At 36.8% G+C, this 26057-nt stretch overlaps 1 protein-coding gene across 1 annotated transcript; it reads right to left on the reverse strand.

The window, feature by feature from the left end:
• Nucleotides 1-2445: 2445 nt before the first annotated feature.
• On the reverse strand, nucleotides 2446-3130 carry Gm20830 (predicted gene, 20830). Its single transcript, XM_017318846.1, has one exon. It carries the CDS (start codon nucleotides 3127-3129, stop codon nucleotides 2446-2448), a length of 684 nt encoding a protein of 227 aa, XP_017174335.1. The 5' UTR covers nucleotide 3130.
• Between the last annotated feature and the right edge of the window lie 22927 nt (nucleotides 3131-26057).

A 26057-nucleotide genomic window follows, 5' to 3' on the forward strand; every position in this document is an offset into this window, starting at 1 on the left:
AAGAACACACCATGTCCAAAGAGCTAATTCTGTAGCAAAAGATTTATTCAGCTTATATTCCACATTGCTGTTCATCATCAAAGAAGTTGGGAAAGAAACTGAAACAACACAGTTTTCTGGAGTCAGAAGCTCATGCATAGGCCATGGAGTGGTGATGCTTATTGACATGCTCTTTAAGTCTTGTTTTAATAAAGAGCACAAGACTACCACCACAAGGATGTCACCACCCACAATGAGCTGGGTGCACTCACACCAAATAAGAAAATTCCTAACAGCTTGATTTTAATGAGGCATTTTCTCAACTGAGGCTCCTCCTCATTAAGACTCTAGATCTTGTCAAGTTGCTATGAATTCAGTTTAGCACTCTGAATGTAGTTGGTCTTTGAGGAGGTGTGTCCTTGTAGGAATAGGTGTGACCTTTTTGGAGGAAGCATATCACTGTGAGGCTTTAAAGAACTGCTCAGTGTGGAAGACACCATCCCTGTATGCAGAAGAGATACTTTGTTCCTGGAAGCAATTGGATCAACATGCATGAATCTAAGCTTCCTCTCCACCACCACATATGTCTAGACACTTGCATGTTTACTGCGTTGATGATAGTGGAGTGAACCTCTGAAACTGCAATGAAGTGTTTAAAAGCCCTAATGAAATGTTTCTAATGAGTTGCATTAGTAATAGTGTTTTTTCACAGCATTGAAACCCTAATTAAGACAACCAGCTAGCATAGAAACTCTCCCAGATATCAAAATTAATAAGAAATAGAGAGTATTTTCAAGTCATTTGGCATTCAAACTTATTCTAGAGAAAAAACACAAATGATTGTGTCCATGACAAGCCTGACTAAAAACAAAAACAAAACAAACAAAACAAAAACAAAAACAAAACAAACAAACAAACAAAACAAAAACAAAACTACAACAATAAAACCAACCAAACAAACAAAGAAAAGAAACACTCAGAGTGCATATGGGACCCAGTAAGACCCCCATGAAGCACAGGGGCTACTCAGGAGAAGTGACCAACATAGTGGGCAACCTCATAGGGTTTGAAACCCATGAGAACTGGCATAGAAAAGTGGTCAGCACATATGCATTGAATACACCTTCACTGTTTTCTGAGAATGAGGTCAACATAAATTTAAGACTGGAATTTCCAGGGAATAGACAGGCTGAAATGGTACATAGGTATGTTGGGAGTCGGATGTCTGGAGGAGAGCCAGGGGAACAGGCCAGTGTGGGAGCTTTTTGATGGTCATCTGGGGCACTCAACAGAGACCTCCAAAAGATCACAGGATTCATCCCAGGCAAAGAGTGCTCAGGGAAATCACTCAGGATCCATTCCCCACCATATATTATCTCACAGTATACTCATTTTCTCTTTTAAATTACTCTTTGACCTGATCGGCTGGCTATTTGTTAAGAAACCAAAGAACCTAATGTGGATATGTCCAATTTTAACTATTTGCAGAAACTTTCTATTCTTCCTGGGTCTCCTGCTTCACATTTTGAGAACTGCATCTTAGAATTCATTTGTCCCTCAGTGTCCTCTACTACTTTGTGTGTCCTTTATTGTTTTTAAAGGTCACCATCAATTTAAACTTTCTTAACTTCTTCCTGGTCTCTTTTCTGCATGTTAATATTGGATTTCTTAAAAAGATATCTTAATGGGAATAGAGAGATGACCATGTTGTTAAGAGCACCATTGTATTGCAAAAAAACTGGATTTGTTTTCTTGAATTCATATCCAATGTTTAACTTTAATTTTAATAACAGCTCCATGGGATCTGACAAATCATGTCTCTGTGGTCACCTATACTCTCAAGCTCATGCCCTACTCCCACCCATATGAATACAGATAATAAATCTTAAAATGAGAAACAAGTTTCATTAGGTATCATTATTCAAATGAAACCTGATTTTGTCTGATTTCTGAGTCTCTTTGGATCAGTTTTCTGGGTTGCACTTTGTGTAACAAGGCCACATTTCTTTTATCTATCACTCTTTCCCCAACATTTTGTTTCTCCTTCAGACTTCATACCAGAGATTCTATCTATGTCCTGTCTTTCTCCCCTTCTTCCTAAAAATCCATCTTTTGCTGACATCCCTGCTCTTCTAAGTCAATTCTCCAATTCCTTGCTCACTATGCAGACCACAGAAGCTAATTCCTGTCCATTTTAGCCTGTATGATATTAAATGTATGCACTGTTCACAGCCTGAGTTGCAACTTTCATCTTCCTTTGATGTTCTTTCCACCATAGTCCATCTCTACCAACAAAGTGTTCACTAAAAGCATGTCATGTCACACGTATTAATTTTTAGAACAAAACAAATTTTATTGACAAAGATACTGAGGTTGTCAAAGACCCATAGGTACCCAACACAGGAAAACAAACATTTTTTTCAATCCTATAAGTTTACATTTCTGTACTTTGTGATTTTTTTCAATTCAAGTGATATTTGACACCAGAGTATAGACATAGATATGTAGGTCACCATGAAATTTGATAAAGTACACAGTAGGATTGGCTAGAACTTTGTAAACAACATTTCCGAACATTTTGGAACCATCATCTCTGGTGTACTGCACCCAGGTACCTATTAAGAAGTCATTGTCATCACCTGATCTCGCCTCAGCCAGAGGGGTCTCTGGAATGATGTGGAGGTTACCTTCCTTGTAGTTATCCAGGAGCTGATAGATGTAGAGGACCGGATCCTTCTTGTAGGAAATGTAAAACCAGTCCTTTAAGAATGGCACCTGGGCTAGCACCATCCCACTCCAGTTTTCCTCAGAGCCATGTTTCCTCTCAAATTTGTGTTGTACCTCTCTGCCAACCAGGGCGCTGGCGAGTTGGACATCCCTCACCTGAGGAAAAACTACTTTGTGAGGCAAGACCTTAAGATTTAAAATCCTCTCATCGCTGTGGAGCTCCTGTCCATAGACACTGTCAATTCTGTCATACTTCACCAAATAAAGAGAAGGGTTTGATGGCAGTTGACCTAGAATGATGGCCTTCCAATGGGTGGCAGGCTCATTACCTTCCTTCCAACCGTGAGTAATTCTGCAGCCAACCTTATTCCCCAGAGCCTGGGAAGAAGGCTTCCTCCTACTCTTCTTCTTGAGTGATGTCATGCTCAGACTCTTCAGAGGTATTGTCTTCTACCTGGCTGTAGACCTGTTTTGGTAGATCACACTGTCTTGTGTCTTCCATTCTCTTCAAATATCATACTTGCCCATTGCCTGGGACTGAAGATCTTGCCCGCTTAAACCACACACAATGCTGTTGCCTCTGTCATATATATGAATTCCTGATGGGCAATGGTTATGGGTTGGGAGTGAATGCTGGACCAAGACTTTTTGCTAAGAGAATTTCTGAGCAGGTGAAGAATACTATGCTAAACAGTTTTGTGCTTCTAAAATTAATTTTATAAAAATAAGAAGTTAATAAGTCAGCCATGGTGGTACACACATTTAATCCCAGAACTCAGAAGGCAAGGACAGGCAGATTTCTAAGTTAGAGACAAGGCTGGTCTACAAAGTGAGTTACAGGGCAGCCAGTGCTATTGAAAGGAAGCCTGTCTCAACAACAACAACAACAACAACAACAACAACAACAACTACAAGTAATAGAAAACAAACAAAAATCATCACTGAGGAGGACCCTCTCCTTGAATTTATATCAATTTAGGTGGTGCTATGACTATTACCCCCCAATGATCAAGAAAAAAAAAAAAAAGGCCAGAGGGGTCACCACTACTCTCTTTTACGTGCAAGCTCTGAGCTAATTGCCTGCATTCACAAATATCTGCCCAGGGACATAGCACACCACTGACCTACTTTATTGTTTCTCCTGACCCAGCTTCAGGATTATTTGATGAAGCCATTGCATCTCTGAACTCAAGAGGAACTCAACAAGTCGAGGCAATATCAGCCATTAAGAACTAATATCTTCTAACATGTACAAGGACAAAGAGGAGCTTTGGCATTTTAGTGGAATTGTGAACTAGATACTGTTAGCAAGGATAATAAATTCAGGAGAAAAACTAACCTAGACCATCCATCTCCCTAGCTAATAAACATGGGAAAAGTAGAATGTACAGTAACTCACTGTAGGAGAGAAAATTTTTAGCTTTCTGTAGCTATCAGGGTCCCAATTACTTCATAAATGTACTTACCCAAAGAAAAATATCCTAGTCGTCAAGATTCTGTTTCCTGATACAGACCAGGCACAAAAAGCCTGTGGGAAAAAATGACCTGGCTTTGACACACCACTGTGAAGATAGTGAACTCACCTTCAGTGGATTCTAGCGCCTCCAAGTGGAATAGATGGGAAACCTCCAGCCAATGCTCTGTGACATCACACTAGTTCAACTTACATCATAGAAACCCTCTCAGGCTGGTTCCTTCCCTAGTTACACTCAGAAACGTTCAGCATCTCGAATTTACCTTTTCATAGGCCTGCTAGAAATAAAAAATGAAAACCCAACTGAAAGGCCTGATGATCTGAGTAATATTCTGCCAAAGAATTTCACCCTTGCATTGTTTTTATTGTTTGGTTGTTGGATTTTTATTTATTTATTTGGTGTGTGTTTTGTTTTGTTTCATTTTTGTTTTTATTTTCGTTCTGAGAAAGTCTTCGGTTTCTGACTTGACATCATCCATGGTAGTTATTTTTCATGTTCCAACCTTTCCCTTGGTTATCTTTAAGCTGTGCTTCTTATCATAAATATTGCCAGACTCTTTGAGGCAGCACACTGGATAGCACACCAATTTTCACTTTATGAAAACCCACAGTTAGAGGAGGACTATTTTTATGCAAACAAAGCTGGAATTTGACTGGGTTAAATGACATGTATTGAAACCAATGGCAATCATGAATTATGGGTTATTTGGAAAGTAAGAGGACAACATAGATCTTGGGCATGCTTATAAAGTTGTGATAAACTTAAAACAAACCTGATATCTCCCAGTAATATTTTAAAGGTTTTTAAAATTTACCAGCACTTCTGATTATAAGGAATATCATAGATTAAATGCAGTACAACAGGATGAAATAGATGAGGTAATTTTACTTTTGAAATATGTGTAGACAGAATACTGGACACAGGTAAGTATAAAATTTTCTTACAAATTAGAGGACACTTTAATTGTTCATGGCACATAGATCTTCATTTCTTCAAAAAAAATCCTTTTCAGTACCTTCCATGGTCCCCACCACACCCTGTACATCCTCTGCATAGGATATGACACTATCCATAGAAAGCTAGATCCTTCAAAAACAGTCATCAAAAAAACAAAACAAAACAAAACAAAACAAAAAAAAAACATTCCTTATGGTGTGGCCACAGGCCAATGTGATGGAGGAAGTTCTTTATCTGAGATTCTATCTTCCCATGTTGATTTAAGTTAAAAAAAAATCTAAGAAGGACCACTACATATCCATATCATCAATATTGATTGCCTCAGTGTATGAAACATACATGCTATGGAGTGATTTTAGATGTCAACTAATGGATGAATGGCTTAAAAATGAGAGAGAGAGAGAGAGAGAGAGAGAGAGAGAGAGAGAGAGAGAGAGAGAGAGAGAGAGAGAGAGAGAGAGATTATATATTTCTCATCTATGTGTATTAGTGCAGGGCTTTGTTTTAAAAAAATGGATGGAACAGTAAAATACAATATATTAGGTTAGACAAGTAAAACTCAAAATGACAATTGTGAAAATATAAATTTAATAAGAGACATTAAAAAATAGGAGGTATTTTGGAAGAGTAAGGGCAGCAGCAGGGGGGAGATCTGATAGCAATGGAGGATAGTGGGGAGGATGAAGATGGTAAAAGGACACTATAAACATGTGCAAAGGGTCAAAGAAAAAGCCTGTGACTTGTACACTTAAAAAACACTGGTATAAAGTAACAGAGTCCAAATAATATTTTGATTAATTTGGGGATTTTAGCTTCAAGACACTATAAAATGTATTTGTATTTTTCTACTCACGTGTGGTTCTTGCTATTTTGAACTTGATATGGATATGACAGGATATGGTAATGTGCTTCAATGTTTGTGTATCATTTATCATCAAATGCACATGTCACTTAGTGAGCTGCAAGGCTATCACAGGGAAGGAGGTATCTAAAGATCTTAAGTGTACATGATGTAGGGAGAATAACGCCCCCACACTACTATAGATGTTGAAATAATCACATGTGTTTCCCCAAAATAATTTTCTGAAAATTAATCCCCAAGTGTGAACATATTTGGAAGAAATTGAATGGGTCAGGAGGGATATGACCTACATATAAAAATAATTTATTAATGCTGTTATAGAAAAGGTTTAATTATGAAAGGGAGTTTGGTTCCCTCTTTTCTCTTTCTAGCACATTGGATCCCACTGTGATGACATCATCTCACAAGAATTCATTCATTTGCTGATGGTGTGTTCATCATTGAATATACAGACTCCTGAAATAAGTCATACAAAATATGCTTCATTATATACTAGACAATTAGTGTCATTCTGTTTGGCAATACAACATGCATGATTATGACTCAGATTCATGAGCAACTTGGCCATATGTGAAATATAATTAGTATATTTCTGCTGACTGAAGATCAGATGGGTTGAGTGTTATCATGTGTGCTGTTCATGAGAGGAAGCAACATAGATGGTGAGTATAGATCAGAGAGGAACATCCAAGGAGGACACTATGTAAGGAACCCTAAGAAGAGCACCATCACTGCTTTTAGCTAGTAGACATATTTTTAGAATCCCCACTTTCTAGGGTGGAAAAGAAAACTGTATTACTCTAATTAGTAAGTATGGTCATTTGATACATCAGTGATCATCACCAAGGTGAACAGGTGTTGACAGAAGATTGGGGACTCAGAAGAAGCCTTTTCTGGGAAAACCCATTGCCTTCAAAGTACGGAGACTTCTGACAAGCAACACTGGATGAACAGTCTACATTGGCAGCAGTAGCCCCATTGTGTCCAAATTATTGGTTTTCAAACCATGGAATGAGACTCCTCTGAGTGTTCAAACAACCCTTTCACAAGTGTCACATATCATATATCTTGTTTATAAGATACATACTTTACAATTCATGCCTATAGCAAAATTATATTTATGAAGTTGCAATGAAATAACATTATTGTTGTAGAGCTGTATATTAAAAATTCACAACATTTTGAAGATTGAGGACCACTAGTCCTGACTTCTCTAAAGCATGCCTGTCACTATGGGCTGGAGGAATAATCCCCTTTATTCAATTAGGCAAACACAGAAAAATCAAATCATTACCCAATAGTTATGAAAGTTAAACATCTATGGTACCACAGTCTATAAGCAGGGCATGCTGGCCACTTAGACAAATGAGATCAAAATGAAAATCACTGTGACCAAATGAGAAGCAGAGGAGAATAACCAGTACCCTAGTGGTGACATAAGTGGGTATTAGCCCAGACACTTAGAATACCCGAGATACAAGATACAATCTTCAAAACATATGAAACTTAAGTAGATTGAAGACCAAAATGCTGACACTGTGCCCCTTCTTAAAATTGGAAACAAAACACCCATGGAAGGAGTTACAGAGACAACCTTTGGAGCTGAGACAAAAGGATGGACCATCTAGAGACTGCCATTCCTAGGGATCCATCCCATAATCAGCCTCCAAACACTGACACCATTGCATATACTGGCAACATTTTGCTGGAAGGACCCAGATTTAGTTGTCTCTTGTGAGGCTATGCCATGGCCTAGCAAACACAGAAGTGGATGCTCACAGTCAGCTATTGGATGAATCACAGGGACAGAAATGGAGGAGGTAGAGAAGGTACCCAAGGAGCTAAAGGGGTCTGCAATCCCATAAGTGGAACAACAATATGAACTAAAGAAACCCCTCAGAGCTCATTTTTCTAGCAGCATATCAGAGCTCATGTTTCTAGCTGCAGTTGTATCAGAAGATGGACTAGTTGGCCATCATTGGAAAGAGAGGCCCATCAGTCTTGCAAACTTTATATGCCTTAGTTTAGGGGTATGCCAGGGACAAGATGTGGTGGTGGGGGTTGAGGTGGGTATGGGGGGAATTTTGGGATAGTATTGGAAATGTAAATGAAAAAAATACCTAATTAAAAAAAAATGAGGAAACCATTGTCAGAACCACCAGCAAGAATTTTAAATAACTGTCCTAAAGTCTGGATTTAGAATTCCATGAAAATCTTCCAAAACAAAAGAAAATGCAGAATCTTGGTGAAGAAATTGGAGAAACAAGAGAAAAGCAAAGGAGAATTCATCACATAAAAACAGACAGAAGAAGTAGGAGTTAAAGACATATTTGGGCAAGATGAATAGTGAAGTAGAGATTAGTGCAAGCAGAAAGGACTGAGGAGATAGCTCACTGCTTAGGCCCACTGATAGCTTTTGCACAGGACCAGGGTTCAATTTCTAACACCCACATGGTTGTTCACAACCACCTGCAGTTCTAGTTCTAGACGATCTGATGACCTCTTTGGACAACACACACACACAGAGACATATCACATACATACACTCACCCCCCCCCACACACACACATCACACACATACACTCACCCACAGAGAAAAAAAAATCTTTTAGAAAACAATTATACAAACAAAAAGGAGTCAAGTATAGTTTTATTCCCCTTTAATACCAGCACTCAGAAGCAGGCTATACTCTGTAAGTTGAATGCCTGCCTAACTGATAGGTGTGTTTTCAGAATTTTATTATTCTTTTCTTTTTTTGGGGGGTGGGGAGATTTTAGGACTATTTCAGTATTTGTTTAAAGATTCTAGATTTTTTTTTTTCTGATTTACTTTTTCTAATGTCTTAGGCTTTTTTTCGGGCTTTTTAGTATTTTACAGTTTTCAGGTTTGTTTTTTTTTGGGGGGGGTGCAGGAGGGTAAAGCCCTTTGGGTTATTTAGAGTTTTAGGGTTTTAATGGTTTTAAATTTGGGAAGTTGTTTTGTCCTTACAGTTTTTTGTGTGTGTTTGTGTGTGTGTGTGTAGGGTTGAGGTTGGTTTGTTTGTTTGTTTATTTATTTATTTGTTTGTTTGTTTGATTGTTTGTTTGTTTGTTTATTTTGGATCTTGATTTCTTTTAGAAATTTAAGGTATTTTAGGGTTTTAGGGCTTTTTAGGTTTTATAAATAATTTTAGGATAATTGTAGTTTTTTGTGTGTTTTTGTTCTTCTTGTTTTGTTTTGTTTTTGTTTCTTTTTACACTTTTAGTGTTTTATAGGGTTTTAGGATTTTGTAATAGTTTTTTGTGTTCGTGTGTGTGTGTGTGTGTGTGTGTGTGTGTGTGTGTGTGTGTGTGTGTTTATGAGTTTAGGATTATTTTTATGTCTTAGGATTTTAGTTAATATTTTGGGGTTTTGTAGGTATTTTTTTGGGGGGTGGGGTTAGAATTGTTTTTAATGTCTCAGGATTTTAGTTAGGGTTTCAGGGCATTGTAGTTTTTTGTTGTTGTTTTTTGTTTGTTTGTTTATTTTTGTTTTGCTTTTTTTAAGCGGGTTTTCAAGTTTTTTTTTGAGTTTCAGATATTTGATGTGTGAGATTTGATGTGTTTTTAGAACTTTTTAAAGGAACTTTTTTTAGGTTTTTAGAGTTCTTTTGCGTCTTTTTAAATTTGTTGAGATTGTTTTAGAATTTTAGGGTTTTTCTTTATTTTTTAGTTTAGTTTTAGTTTAGTTTTTTTTTTAATTGAATTAAGGAATTTTTAAAGATTGTTTTAAGTTTTTTTTTGTTTTGTTTTGTTTTGTTTTTAATAAGGTTTGTAAAATAATTTTCTTTTCCAGTGTTTTTGGCGATTTTTTAAAGCAGTAGAATTTGTAGTTGTTGGGATGGTGGTTTTGTACCTTTTCATTTTCATTATCTTTTTCTTTTTTTTTTTAATTGTTTTTTATTGTCTCATTAGGGATCTAGACTTGTAGAGTTTTTGGATTTTTTTTTTTAGGGTTTTATAATTTTTTTAGTGTCTTTTTAGAGTTCTTCTGTTTTCTTATTTATAGAATATTAGGGTTTTAAAAATGTTTATTAAGAATTTAAAAAATAGCTTTTTTGAGTCATTTAGAGTTTGTTTAATAATTTAGGGTTTTTTTAGGGTTTTAGGTTTTGCTTTTATTATTTTTGGATTTTTTTGTTTTGTTTTGGCTTGGTTTTTTTTTTTACAGTTTTTAAATAATTTTAGGGTTGTTCTCAGTGTATTTGGCGAGATTTTTTTTTTAAGACTTAGTGTGGTTGTTGTTGTTCTTCGCTTGTTTGTTTGTTTGTGGTAATGATTTTATGTTTTTCTGGGTCTTTGTAGAGATCTAGAATTTTTGTTGATTTTTTTGTTTGTTTGTTTTTCTTTAGGGTTTTAGATTCTTTTAGTTTTCTTTTTTCAAAAATTTTATGTTTTTTTTGTTTGTTTGTTTGTTTTGTTTTGTTTTGTAGGGTTTTTGTTGTTTATTTAAAGCTTCAAGACTATTTTCTTTTCTTTTCTCTTCTTTTTTCATTTTTCTTTTTTAGAGTTGTTAGGGTCTTTAAGGTTTTATCTCTAAGGACATAGAAACTGAACCTATTGTTTTAGATTATTCATAAAATGTATTCCAGTTTGAAAACAAGAAACACTATAAAGTCATGTTTGTTCATTTGCGTGTATGTCCCCAGGAGCTATAGATTATGTGTGCCTAATGCAGAGCTCTAGAATATGACCTGATCATACAGATTTAATTGTCATATCATGAAAGTTCAAGAACTATACTATAAAGCTATATCTATGTATCCTAGTTTATTCATCTTTCAAACAAATATAGTAGAAATGTCACAGAGGGCAGAATTTATTGATCATGATTTCGAAAAAGGACCTCAAAAGTCATTAAATCAAGTATCTTATACTAGCCATACTCTACCCATCTAATTAGTTCAATCCTGTAAGAATAATTGCACCTGTGTTTTGGTTAATTCTTATTAAATTCTCCAGTAAAAAAGGCCTTTATTAGGCCCCTTCCAGCTTAGTGAAAAACTCCATTCACTCTCCTTCTGAAAGCAAAAGCATTTTTCTTTCACAGAATATGTTAATTTTACAAAATTTGCCCCTGGATGGTTTCCATTTCCATAGTTGTGTTTGCCATGACTCAATATTTCATCTCTATTCAGACAACTCCTTTCATATACCACATGTTAATACACGAATTCTCATTTGTGAATCATGCCAATAAAGTGGAATGAACTTGGGGGATACAGAAGAGGGAAAGACACAAGAGCAACAAAAGTATCATTAAGCTGGATACTACTCTAGAATACTGCATGTTATTCATGTATCCTGGGGATCCAGAAATTCATCTAGACTGGACCCTAGTTATCCATTGGAAGGATGTAGTCTGAAGCTTAGCCTATTAACTGCAGATCACATAGCTTTGAACTGATCCAATGATTGTTATCCTCCACACACCACCCAGTAGTATCCAAGCTTCATTCCCTGACACAGGCAAAAGCCCTGAAAAAGAAAAGAAAGCACTGTACTGTTTGCTAGGGTAGTGCTCCTAGAAGGTATTGGCAATCTGCACTGAATCTATTACCACAACTGCAAAGGTATGTGGCACAGGCAATCCAAGTATCACCATGCTTCCCATTTTATCTCTCCAGTCTATATATCCACTCCCAACTCTACACACTATGCTCCTAATCCTAGGGATCAATTTGAGGTCTCATAAATACCACCATGTATAACCCCAGACGATGAGAGAAGTTTGAAGCACATTGATAGATTTTAAGTCTGACAATTGTTGATGCCATCAAAACAATTTTCTGAACTGTGTTGTGCTTTTGTCAAACGGTGGGGCTAGAATGGCCCTGCCAAGATCTGAAGCAGAAAAAGTAGGGTTTTTTTTGTTTGTTTGTTTGTTTTTTGTTTTTTGTTTGTTTGTTTTTTTATTATTATATTGGAACATGCCATCATCAATTGCACTGCCTCAGTCTAAAATAAGAGGTGATACTTACAGTTATTTGCTGCCATCTCTAAAGTCTGGGCAAGGCAACTCCTGTGATTCTCCAAGCCTTGCTTCTTACCAGTTCTAGGCTATATGCTGTCAGGATAATGTCCTAACCAGGAAATTCTATGGATATCGAGATTTCAATAATTTTCACTTCAAAAATATAGTAAAAAGTTTCCAATTGTACATTTATTTTCGTATTTCTGGTCAACATTTTCCTACTGAAGTGACAGAAATATTTACTATTTTTATATCTTTATACTAACATTATATTTCTGTTTAATATGTAGGAGACAGGTTTATTTGAGACAGTCCTACATTACTCATGCTGAACTCATACTCACTATGTAGCTATGGACAGTCAAAGGCCTTGATACTCCTAAATTCAACTGCCCATTGCTGGGATTACAGATTACAGTACCATAGCTATTAAAAGATTTTCTGACTGATAAAAGAGGTGACGATTTGACTTTAAGATTTCGGTATTTTTCTAATTGTAGTCATAGTTTATATTGAATAGTCATTATGTAAAAGGTAACAGAGATTCTGGTCTTTCAGATTTCTACTCATTAGTAGATCAGTTAATACATTTAAATATCTGCTAAAAATGTCATGGCATACAGGAGAACAGTAGTTTAAGATCTTGCCTAGGGTGGTTTCTGATTTTTAAAAGATTCAGAAAATAGGAGTAGATTTATGAGTTTAAAATGAATGAGCATGTCTTATCTAATTTGCCAATGTTATACATAATACTACAAAACATAAATTTTAAGTTTTTAGAATTATTTTCCTCAAAACATATATATTTTTGACCAAATGAGCTAGAATTACTCATAACAAATATTTAATATTATAAAAAGCCTAAATTTTTGTTGAAATAAAATGAAACTTATTCTGTTGAATTTATTGTAGTCTGTTATTTTGATAAGTATTTCTGAGGTTTTTAGAGATCTAAAGACAAAATATTCAGTGTATTTTTTTATGATAATTTCCAAGTAAGTTAGTATACTGAGACTAGGCTGGTAAGCCCAATGCCCACACTACAAAGAGGTTCTAGCTTTTGGTCTGTAAATGACTACAGTGTTTTTTGCCATGCTATGAAAGGTTTAAAATTTGCCTTCATTTGGAGTATTTATTTAATTTTTATCTGTAGTCCCTATCTCTTTCCTGAACTGACTCATAATGGCAGCACCCTCCAAGTTGTTCGCAGACAGGAAATGATCTCCTGTTCATTTCAAATTGAATAGCCCCCAAACAATTAACCAACCTAATTAAAAAAAAATGGTTAATATGGTAATTGCCTCAGATCTTACTTGGAAACATTTGATGACTACAGTGATTGTTATATTAATGGGGAGATGATCTAAAATAGTTTGGTGATATTCTTCCACAGGAATATTTTGCCAGGGTTGTTAGGAAAGGTGTTTCCATACACTTTTTTTTTTTTTTACTAAATAGGGACTAAGTTTAGGATTGTAAAAACTAATTTGCTAGTTTGAGTTGGTTTTCTAAAATAAACGACAGAGTCCAGATGACAACAGTAAGTAATTTTTGTCTATCTTTCAACTATACCTGAGGCTGACATATTGTAAAAACTGGTAATCCTCTCTTCATCTCTCAGCAAATGTCTGCCTCTTGGAAATTTATGATCTCGTCTCCATTAAAATTCTTAGTGGTTTTCATTGGTACAGTATGTAACCATACCTCTCTGATTTACAATTCAGTAGGACTAAAACAGAACCAAGGATAGTTAGATAATGTGACTTAATTTAGTTTCATGTGTCAAACACAAGGCTGGTTTCTCCATTCCTAATTAATTCATAGGTATACGAGTTTAATTATAAAGTCATTTATTATACCAACCACTGTTTTTACTTGTTCTTTATTGAATTTCTGTACACCCACATACAACTTCTGAAACATATTTTTATACTGCTCATATAATTTGTTGTTGATTATGTCCCTGTAAAGTAAAGTAATGAAAGCAGTCAAATTTATACAAATAGGAAAAGAACGCTCAAAAAAAATTAAATTGTTCTTTTCACACTATAAAAAGAAAAATAGCAGTAAAAAAATCATCAAATGGGAAGTAATTACAGATTTTTTTCCTAAGAGATTATCAGAGAAGTTTTATTTCATGTTTTAGATTTTCAAAATTAAAGTTTACAGACAGATAAATAGATAGATAGATAGATAGATAGATAGATAGATAGATAGATAGATAGATAGATAGATAGATAGATAGATAGAAAATAGATAGATAGATGATAGATAGATAGATAGATAGATAGATAGATAGATAGATAGATAGATAGATAGATAGATAGATAGATAATCATTTTTAGAAAATTAATTGTATTTCAAAGTAGGGTTTTATTCTGTTCTACCGAATAGAAGGTCTAATTTTTTTTCCTATATTGACTCAGTTAAGACTTAGTGTAAAACATAATTCAATTAAAATATACAAATTGCCTGTATATGTAACTGATTCTTTTCCATACTGTTAAACATAATAAACCATAAAGTACATTTCTAAATCTTTGTGGAAAACTTCTGAATTTCCACAACAAATGTAAATCAAAATTTAAAATCTTATTAACATTTACTTAAAGTAGAAAATACCTTTCTCTTACTCGCACCAAGCAAGTGAAAGATCTGTGTGACAAGAACTTCAAGTCTCTGAAGAAAGAAATTGAAAATCTCAGAAGATGGAAAGACCTCCCATGCTCATAGATTGGCACGATTAATTCAGTAAAAATGGTCATCTTGCCAAAAGTAATGTATACATTCAGTGAAATCTCAATCAAAATTCAAACTTAATTATTCATAAAGATAGAAAGAACAATTTACAAAATCATCTGGAATAAAAAAAAATCCAGGATACAGAAAAACTATTCTCAACAATAAAATAATTTCAGGGGGAATCATCCTCGACCTCAAGCTGTAGAATAGAGCAACAGAGATAAAAATATATGCTAATGACAAAAAGACTATGACTTCATTAAATACACAGGCAAATGGAAGGATATAAAATATATCATCCTGTGTGATGTAACCCAATCCCAAAATTACAAACATGGCACACACTCACTGATGAAGGGATATTATTCTAAAAATTCAGAATATCCAAAATGAAATTCACAGACAACGTGAAGGTCAAGCAGAAATAATATGAGAGTGTGGGTATTTCAATCCCTCTTAGAATGGGGAACACAATACTCCTTGGAAAAAATATGGAGACAAAATGCAGAGCAGGGACTGAAGAAATAACTATCCATTGTCTGCTCAACCTGTGGATTCATCCCATATACAGACACCAAACCCAGTCACTGTTGTGGATACCAACACGTACTTGCTGACAGGAGCCAAATATGTCTATCTCCTGAGAAGCTCAGCCATTTCTTCGCAAGAAAAGAGGCTGATGCTCAAAGACAACTATCAGACTGATCATGGCGTCCCCAGTAGACCAGTTACAGGAAGAACTGAAGGAGCTGAATGGGTTTGCAACCTTATAGGAAGAACAACAATATGAACCAACCAGACTGTCCAGAGCACCCAGGGATTAAGCACCAACCCATGGTTCCAGCTGCATATATAGCAGAGTATGACTTTGTCAGACATCAGTGGGAGGAGAGGTCCTGTGAAGGCTTGATTCCCCAGTGTAAGCATGTACCAGGGTGGGGAGGGTAAAATGGGTGGATGGAGGAAGACCCTCATAGAAACACAGAGAGGGTAAATGGAATAGGGATTATCTGGGGTGAAACAAAGAAAGGACTAATATTTGAAATGTAAAGAAAGATAATATCTAGTAAAAATAAATAAATAAATAAATAAATAAATAAATAAATAAATAAAAATAGTTACAAAACACTACATATAAAAATAATAATTCACTATGATGTCATACAGTATATTAACTAATATTTCCTAATATAGAAATTATGCTAATACTATATAGTTTTTAAAAATTATATATCCAAAAATGTACCTTCAAATTTTCCCAGAAGATTTTGTACTGGAAAACTATAAAGAAATTAAAGTATTAAAAAGTAAGAATGCAGATGTTAGAGTTTGATGGCTCAGCTTTTGAACTACAGGCATGATAATGAGAGTTTGACCCACACCACTATACCCTCCAAGAAAACCATTAAAATTAAAGATTAATCATACAGAATTATTGTTTGGAATATACATCATATGCAAAATAGTAATATAGATTACTTGCTATAAAATCAATTATACTTTCTTTGAAATACTTACACTAAGAAGGAAATAATAAGTTTGAACATATTACAGTGTATATCCAATTACTTCTTCAGAATTTGCATTCTAATTATCATTAGTTACTGGAGATTCTGTTCTTGGTTGGTAATACAACAAGATATATAAATTTTTTTTTTTTTGCAAATATTAATGAAATACTTTTCGCCTGGCTGGACTTATATTTTAATGCTACACAAAGAAGCTCTGCATTCAATCTTCAACAATGAAAACATAAATAAATAAAAAATAAAATTTATATATAAAAATATAGAAGACATGTTTCCTTAGGCCCCAGTAAATTTGTAAGGCTGAGTACACCATTTTCAAGGACAGTCCACACTGCACATGTGCTTTGAGATAATACTGAAATATAGAGTTAGAGCTTACCTTCCTATACCAAAACAACACATACATAAACACAGCCTTCCCTGAATTATGTCTGAAGTACTAGCTCTTCTGAAGTTGAGAGGAGCCTCTGGATTTGGAAGCACTTTGGCGCCTATATATACAAATTTTGGAAATCTGGTCTTTCAAAACCAGGTAAAGGAAAATGAAGACTGGTCTTCAGTTTGTTTTCAATGAATTCCTGGTGGGCAGCAGCAGCACAGAAAAGGATCTAGTCTGTTTCCACCACTAACTAATCCCCAGTTTACTCACAACTCACATCCCCAGGCCCCAAGAATACTTTTAGGATCTCCAATTCCCTAGCCTTCCTGGTTTCTGCTAGGTGATAATTTGTTCAATCTCCTGCCCAAAGCGAAAAAGTTTTCTGTTTTTCTTGGGTAAAGTGGATTGTCAACCCAGAAGCATCAACCACAGGAGTCCAATGAGGGTCACCTGCTCTCCTTTCTCCTTTAGTAACACCTCCATCCCTCCACCATCATCCCACTGGGACCCCCAGCTGAACCAGGATTAAACATCTTTCAACAGTTCACTGACTCCCTCTACAAAGACTTCTCCCTACCATGCTTCCTCAAGAACTTTACTTCCTCAGGAACTCAGCTTCCTGGCAATCACAAAGCATACTGAGTAACAGGTTTTGGACAGCAGGAAAACAATCTTAGCCAAGCCCATTGCTGATTTGCCCTGTTTACACATTCCTACAAAGGGTGAGAGAGGATTTATCAGTCATCTGTCATCACAGTAGCAAAAAGGAGGTAGTATTTTAGCTTCCACTACTACTAAGAGTTTTTCCATTTTTCAAGTTTGCAATACTAACTTGAAAGTAAGAAAAAAAACAAAACAAAACAAAACACCAAAGAAGTTACTTAGTTTTGGTTGAAGGGACTGTCGTGTGTAATTCTTAATTGTTTTATTTATTTACCTAACGTGTTTTTGCACATTGTATTTTTACAACATGCATGTCTGGTGTTTATACAACATTCATGTCTGGTGCTCTTAGAAACTAGAATAGGATGGCAAAATCCCCTGGATCTTGTATTAAAAATTGTTGTGAGCCATTATGTGGGTCATAAGAACTAAACCTTGGTTCTGTCCAAGAGCAACAAGTGTTCTTAATGTCTAAGTCATCTTTCTATTTTTTTTTCATTTTTATTAGGTATTTAGCTCATTTACATTTCCAATGCTATACCAAAATACCCCATACCCACCCACGCCCACTCCCCTACCCACCCACTCCCCCTTTTTGGCCCTTGCATTCCCCTGTACTGGAGCATATAAAGTTTGCAAGTCCAATGGGCCTCTCTTTCCAGTGATGGCAGACTAGGCCATCTTTTGATACATATGCAGCTAGAGTCAAGAGCTCCGGGGTACTGGTTAGTTCATAATGTTGTTCCACCTATAGGGTTGCAGATCCCTTTAGCTCCTTGGGTACTTTCTCTAGCTCCTCCATTGGGAGCCCTATGATCCATCCATTAGCTGACTGTGGGCATCCACTTCTGTGTTTGCTAGGCACCGGCATAGTCTCACAAGAGACAGCTACATCTGGGTCCTTTCAATAATATCTTGATAGTGTATGCAATGGTGTCAGCGTTTGGTTGCTGATTATGGGGTGGATCCCTGGATATGGCAGTCTCTATATGGTCCATCCTTTCATCTCAGCTCCAAACTTTGTCTCTGTAACCCCTTCCATGGGTGTTTTGTTTTCAATTCTAAGGAGGGGCATAGTGTCAACACTTCAGTCTTCATTTTTCTTGAGTTTCATGTATTTAGGAAATTGTATCTTATATCTTTGGTATCCTAGGTTTTGGGCTAATATCCACTTATCAGTGAGTACATATTGTGTGAGTTCCTTTGTGAATGTGTTACCTCACTCAGGATGATGCCCTCCAGGTCCATCCATTTGGCTAGGAATTTCATAAATTCATTCTTTTTAATAGCTGAGTAGTACTCCATTGTGTAGATGTACCACATTTTCTGTATCCATGCCTCTGTTGAGGGGCATCTGGGTTCTTTCCAGCTTCTGGCTATTATAAATAAGGCTGCTATGAACATAGTGGAGCATGTGTCCTTCTTACCCTTTGGGGCATCTTCTGGATATATGCCCAGGTCCTCCATTGTTGGTGGGATTTCAGGCTTGTACAACCACTCTGGAAATCAGTCTGGCGGTTCCTAAGTCATCTTTCATTCCCTGCCCTGTGTGTGTGTTTCAAAGTATGTTGGATCATTTCTCTCGATAGATGTTTAATTTTACTATACAGTGGAGATAATAAAAATATGACACTTTCTTAATAGTTTCTATTTCCAGAAAAGAAATAAAAACACCATAATTTGAATAGATTGTGTAAATCGTAAAAAGAGTTTCAGCAAAAAAAAACGATGTGTATACATTTCAGTGTATGAGTGCATAAGAAGGTCAGAAATAGACAACTGTTTTATCCTAAATTATATTCCACCTATTTTATTTTATGAGACAGGGTTTCTCTGTATAGATCTGTTTGTCCTGGAACTCACCCTTTATACCAGGGTGGCCACAAACTCAGAAATTTCCCTGCTTTTTCCTCAAAACTGCAGGTATTAAGGCATGTGCCACCACTGTCTGACACAACTTAAAAGTTGAGACAGGATATCTCTGAATCTGCAGCTCACAAAAACCACTAGGCTGGCTAGCCAGCCATCTGTCTCCACCTACTCAGCACTGGCCTGCAGAATGTACTTTTAACGTGGATTCTAGACCCCCATCTTAATTCCATATAGTTTCACGGAAAGCAATTTACCAAAATAACCATCTCTCTAGCCCCCTTGTGAGATTTGTTCTGCTGTAGTCACTACCATTATTATTATTTTTTTCTATTGCTCTAATCATACTTAAGTTTAGGCTCCTAAAGTGTTTAATGCTGGTTTTGTTCGTTTCCTTACAATAGAAAATTGGTTTTCTTGCTCAGTTTACATTATACAGTTAATTACGTAAACTTGTCAGACTCATATTTCATTTGTGAGACTTGTTGCTTAGTTTTGTTTGTTTGTTGGGTTTTTTGTTTGTTTGTTGTTTTTTTTTTAATTTGGTGGGTTCGTTGAATTTTTTTGTTTGCTTGATTATTTGGTTGCTTTTTGTTTTTTTAATTTTGTTTTGTTTTTTTTTAGTTTGTTTGTTTGTTTTATTTTTGGTTTTGTTTTGTTTTGATTTTTCCACAACTGAAGATGAAACTCATAACTGTTACTTGGTGCTTTACCACTGAGCTACATCTCCAGGTAAACATTAGTTCTAAATGTTGGGTGCAAAGTCATCTGTATGTGTTTTAAGGAAAACTATGATTTCTGTGAAACCTAAAATTATTCCCCTATGCTATAGGGTCTGTAGAGATGTAATGCCCTCTTCTGGCCTCTTCAAAAAACAGTCAAATATCTCCAAAAACACAAGAGGTTTTATTATCAGAAAGCTGAGGATGAAGTCCTCCACCATGCAGGGCAGAGGAGTTTGACCCTGAGCAGTGACAGTAGAGGGCTTTTAACAGCTAGCTGAGGAATTGGGAGGAGTTGGGAAGAGAGTTGGTAGAAGTTGGGAAGAGTTGGGAGGTGTTAGGAGGAGAGTTCTTTTCTTCTGGGTGTCCTTGCTGAAATTTACAGGACAGGAGTGGGGAGTGAGATTTTTCTGAATTTTTATCTTATTGTCCTTGGCACAGGAAGGGAGGCATCTCTGGTTGTAAAGTATAGAAACAAAAAGCCTTTTTGCTGGCTATAGATAAAAAGAGGTTCTTTCTGGCTGTATTTTCAGAGATCAGGGAAAACAAGCTTGGTGAACATCTAGAGTCTTTACCTTCCTTGGAGAAACACTTTAAGTTGGGGTCACACATTCCCCACTCCTTCTAGTATAGAGTTCTTATCTTAGAACTGGGAAAATTAAACTTCTGGCCCAGTTGTCAAATAAGGCCAACATAAGTTTGCATCTTTAGGATTTGTAACATTGAGAGCCCCAGAAGCCCCTCAAATGAGACTAGAGAATCTCTCGTCAGTGGTAGCAGGGAGGGAGGAGGTTCCTCTGCAGTGTCTTCAGAGTGTGAGCAGGGCCAGGCTAGTGGACCTCGGTACTGTCAGGATGGGTAACCAGGCACATGCTGGAGGAGCAGCTGGACTTGTATCTGGGATCAAGGTTCCTGGAACAATGATGCCAGACCAGGACAGGGTCCACTACTTGACTTTTATGTGTCACTGTGGTCAGTTCCTGGTTCGTTCCTTTTTTTTTTTTTTTCAGCAATTTCCAGGTGTCCTTTCCAACCAGTTCTAAGGCCTTCAAGGGAGCTAGAAGGGTTTGGGAAAAAAGGAACATCAGGGTCACACATTCTCTCTGCTTCTGTTAAGGGGGGCAGTCCCCCATGGTGAATTTCAAAGGGTGTAAGTTTAAATTTTCCTTGGGTGTTCTGTACTTAGAACAAAGTGAAGGGACGGAGAGTTGTCCAATCTTTTCTTCAGTCTCTAAAGCCAATTTATTCAAGGTTTCTTTTAATGTTCTATTCATCTGCTCTTCCTGTCCTGAACTCTGGGGTCTATAAACACAATGTAACTTCTGATTGATCCACAATTGTCTGGCTAACTCTTGACTTACTTGGGTAATGAAGGAGGGGCCATTGTCTGAGGAAAGTACCTTAGAGATGCTGAATCTTGGAAAAATTTCCTCTAATATCTTCTTTACCATGATATTGGAGGTCTCTTTCTTATTGGGGAAGGCTTTACTCTACCTGAAAAAGTGTCTATAAAAACTGATAGATATTTATTACTGTACTTGGCTGGTTTAACATCAGTAAAATCTAATTTTCAGTATGTCTCTGGACAGTTACAGCTTAGCCACCTTCCAGGGGTGTTCTTGTTGTGTCTGGCATTGATGAGGACACAGGCTTGGCATTCATTAGCACTATCTTGAGCAATGTCAGACATTTTTATAACATAGTAGTTTGAGCTCTTAACAGTTTCTTTGAGCTTCTTATTTCCCAAATGTGTGAGCCTGTGCAGACTGGCTACATATTGTTGCCCTTTTCTGGTGGGTAGATAATATCAACCATCTTGGGTCTTAGCTACTTTCTGAGGAGTGTACCCACATATGTCAGGTATTTTGCCGATTAGTTCCTAATCTTCTGAGTTTATTCAAAGCCTGTGTCTATGAGTTTATAATGGTCTTTAAGTTCTTTATTTTTCTCTTTGAGCCACCTGTTTTTCAGCCAGGTAAGCCATCTGATTTCCTTTCCCTCTGGCATCAAGGCCTTTCTGGTGACCAGGACAATGTATGGTGTCTAGTTTTGTTGTTGTTGTTGTTGTTGTTGTTGTTGTTGTTGTTGTTTTGTTTTGTTTGTTTTGTTTTTGTTTTTTTTGTTGTTGTTTTATTTTGTTTTATTTTGTTTTTTGTTTTGTTCTTGTTTTGTTTTGTTTTGTTTGTTTTTTTGTTTTTTTTTTGTTTTTTTAATTTATTTTCAAGTTTTGGCTTCTAATAAGCTCAATTTTTTTTATTATTATTAATATCTTTCCCAGCAGAAGTGAGTAGCACCCGTTGCATATAGATTGTCCCACATATGTGAGTGGTGGTGAAAACTTACCTGCTGTCTGTGTAGATATTGTTGTTTTTCTCTTTGGCCAGCTACAAAGCTTATGTGAGTGCAATTAGCTCTGCTCTCGGGGTTATTGTCCGTTCAGGCAAGGTGCTGGTGCAGATGGTTTGTTTTCCATTGCCTAGTGCTGCCCCTGCCTTTTGCTTACCTTTAACCAAAAACCTGCTATCATCCGTGCACCAGTTGGGGCAGTCTGGCCATGGCTATTCAGTGAGGTCTTTCTTAGGTCCGGTTTCTTCTGGCAGGATGCACCTACACTGGTGCTCTGGTAGGGATTTGTAAGCTTCTGTAAGCAAGGTGGCAGTATTCAGGATAGCAGGGTGTACAAACTGCACTCTCTCAGTCAGTAAGAGGTTCTGATAATGTGTCATGTGAGATTTAGGCATCCAGCGATAAGGCGGTGGTCTAATGCTGATTTCTAAGGCACGGGTCTACCACTATCTTTCATTGACCTAGAATCAGTTTATCAGCATCTTTGAGAAATAGGGCCAAAGCATCGATAGCTTTTAAGCAAAATGGATATCCACTGGACACTGGGTCTAGTTTTTTTGTTTGTTTGTTTTTGTTTTTGTTTTTTGTTTTTATTTTTGCTTTGTTTATTTGTTTTTTGGTTTTTGTTTTTTGTTTTTTGTTTGTTTGTTTGTTTGTTTGTTTTGTTTGTTTTTGTTTTTTTACCAGTATTCCACAGGTTGTTTTTATGGCCCCAGAGCTTAGATCAGAACCCCACTTTCTTTTCCTGCTCATTCCTCTATATAGAGTGACAGGCTTAGTCATGTCTTGCAGGGCTAGGGCTGGTGCACTAAGCAAGGCCTTTTTAATCTCTTTAAAGGCCTACTGGTGTATGGGGGTCCATGAGAAAGTCCCAGTCTCTTTAGTAAAGGGGTAGAGTGTGGCTGACAGAGTGGCAAAGCTTGGAATCTAGAGTCTACAAAACCCAGGCATTCCTACAAATTCTCTCACCTGCTTTAAGGATGTTGGGATGGGGATTTGAGTTACAGTCTTTTTCCAAGCTTCTGTCAGCCACCATTTCCTTTCCCTGAGACTATAACCCAAATAGGTTACTTCTGTCTGGCAATTCTGGGCTTTCTTAGCAGATGCCTTGTAACCCAACTCCCTCAATTCTGCCAGTAATTTTTCAGTTCCCACTCTGCACCATTTTTCGGTGGTGGCAGCAAGAAGCAGGTCATAAACATAATGAAGAAGAAAAACTTCGGGGATTTCTGACCTGAACAGTGCCAAGACCAAGTGGAAGGGTTCATCAAAGAGAATAGGAGAGTTCTTGAATTTTTGAGGTAAATGTCTCAAAGTAAGTTTGTCCAGCCTATCCCTAATCTGGGTCTCTCCACTTGAAAGCAAAGATTACCTGACTCATGGGATGTAGTTTTAGGCAGAAGAAAGTGGCTTTCAGGTGCAGGACTATATAACAATGTCTGTCAGGGTGGAGAGAACTAAGTAGATTGTAGGAGTTAGGGACAGTAGGATGAATATTTCATACTCTTTCGTTTACTTTTATTAAATCTTGTACTGGCAGATAAACATTAGTGCCTGGCTTTTTAACTGGTGGTAATGGAGTATTCCAGGGAGATTGACAAGGGACCAAAACACCTAGTTCTATGAGCCTTTGAATGTGAGGTCTGATGCCCTCTTGGGCCTCTCTGCTCATGGGGTATTGTTGTATCCGAATAGAAGTCACACCAGTTTTCAGCTTTACAATGATGGGGGGCACCCTGTTTGCCTCTCCCATAACTTCCATCTCTGCCCAGGTGTGAAGAAAATCTCTCTAACCAGGTCCATTCTAGACCTTTTCTCGATGTGGTTTGAGGCTCATATAATCTATATATTTCTTCTAATTTTGAAACTAAAATTATAGAGAGAGGGGCTTATCAATAGATTGAATTTCCTTCCAAAGTGAAGTTTATTTGGGCTTTTAATGTGATAGTAAATCTCTGCCCAACAAAAGGGTTGACATTAAAGAATGTTGAGGAAGGAATGAGTTACTTGGCTTCTTCTTAAATTAACTTTCTTATCAGTGGTCCAAGAGTATGGTTTCTGATCAGTAGCCATGATTACTACGTTTTTTGTTTTGTTTTGTTTTGTTCTTTTTTTTTGTTTTGTTTTTTGGTGGTTTTTTTTTTATTGTTTTTGTTTTTGTTGTTGTTCAATTTCTCCAGTGGCTCTTTCAGGACTGAAATCTCTGCTCTAGTATCAATATTGAAATCTGTGGGGGTCCCCTCCACACTTAGGCTTGGGGAGGGGTCTGAGCCCTGACTCTTCTAGTCAACATCTTTTAGGGGAGAAACCTTGAGCTGTCTTGTATTTGTTTCTTTTTGGGGCAGTCTATTGCACAGTGTTCCTTTTCTTTATGGTATGCACATCAGTCCTTATCTAGAGGTCGTGGAGGTCCTCTGGAGTTCTGAGGTCTTCTCAGCCCTGTGTTACACAGGTAGTCTTTCTGCCTACTTTGTCTACCTTTTCTACAAACTTCTTTATCACCTGTGAATACAGCCACAAACCTATTTACATTTTTTTTCAAGGCTTCTATCTCGTCTATTTTCTCTTTCCTCAGCCATTCTCTTTTTTCTTTGTCTTTTTTCTTCTTCAGTCTCAATCTCTTTTTAATGTATTTTATTAGGTATTTTCCTCATTTACATTTCCAACACTATCCCAAAAGGCCCCCATACATTCCTCTCCCCCACTCCCCTACCCACTCACTACCACTTTTTGACCCTGGCGTTCCCCTCTATTGGGGCATAATTAGTGTGCATGCACAATCGGGCTCTCTTTCCAGTGATGGCCTACTAGGCAATCTTTTGATATTCATGCAGCTACAGTCAAGAGCTTCGGGGTACTGGTTAGTAAATAATGTTTTTCAACCTATAGGATTGCAGATCCCTTTAGCTGCTTGGATAATTTCTCTAGCTCCTCCATTGGGGGCCCTGTGATCCATCCAATAGCTTACAGTGAGCATCCACTTCTTTGTTTGCTAGGCCCCGGCATAATCTCACAAGAGACAGCTATATCAGGGTCCATTCAGCAAAACCTTGCAAGTGTATGGAGTGGTGTCAGTGTTTGGAGACTGATTAGTGGATGGATCCCTGTATATGGCAATCTCTAGATGGTCCATCCTTTTGTCTAAGCTCCAAACTTTGTATCTGAAACTCCTTCCATGGGTATTTTGTCTCCAATTCTAAGAAGGGGCAAAGTGTCCACAGTTTGGTTTTCGTTCTTCTTGAGTTTCATGTGTTTGGCAAATTGTATCTTATATCTTGGGGGTATTCTAGGTTTCAGGGCTAATATCCACTTATTAGTGAGTACATATAATTAGCATTCTTTTGTGATTGAGTTACCTCACTCAGGATGATGCTCTCCAGGTCCAACCATTTGCCTATAAATTCCATAAACTCATTCTTTTTAGTAGCTGTACTATTAGTAGTAGAACTCCATTGTGTAAATGTACCACAATTTTGTAACCATTTTCTGTTGACAGGCATCTGGATTCTTTCCAGCTTTTGGCTATTATAAATAAGGCTGCTATGAACATAGTGGAGCATGTGTCTTACTAGTTGGAACAGCTTCTGCATATATGCCCAGGAGAGGTATTATGGGATCTTATGGTAGTATAATGTCCAATTATCTGAAGAACCGCCAGACTTATTTCCAGAGTTGATTTAAAACTTGCAATTCCACCAACAATGGAGGAGTTTTCTGCTTTCTCCACATCCTTGCCAACATCTGCTGTCATCTGAATATTTGATCTTAGCCATTCTGACTGGTGTGAGATGGAATCTCAGGGTTGTTTTGATTTA

The sequence above is a fragment of the Mus musculus genome, chromosome Y (genome assembly GCF_000001635.26).
Source record: "Mus musculus strain C57BL/6J chromosome Y, GRCm38.p6 C57BL/6J".
Classification (NCBI taxonomy): Eukaryota; Metazoa; Chordata; class Mammalia; order Rodentia; family Muridae; genus Mus; species Mus musculus.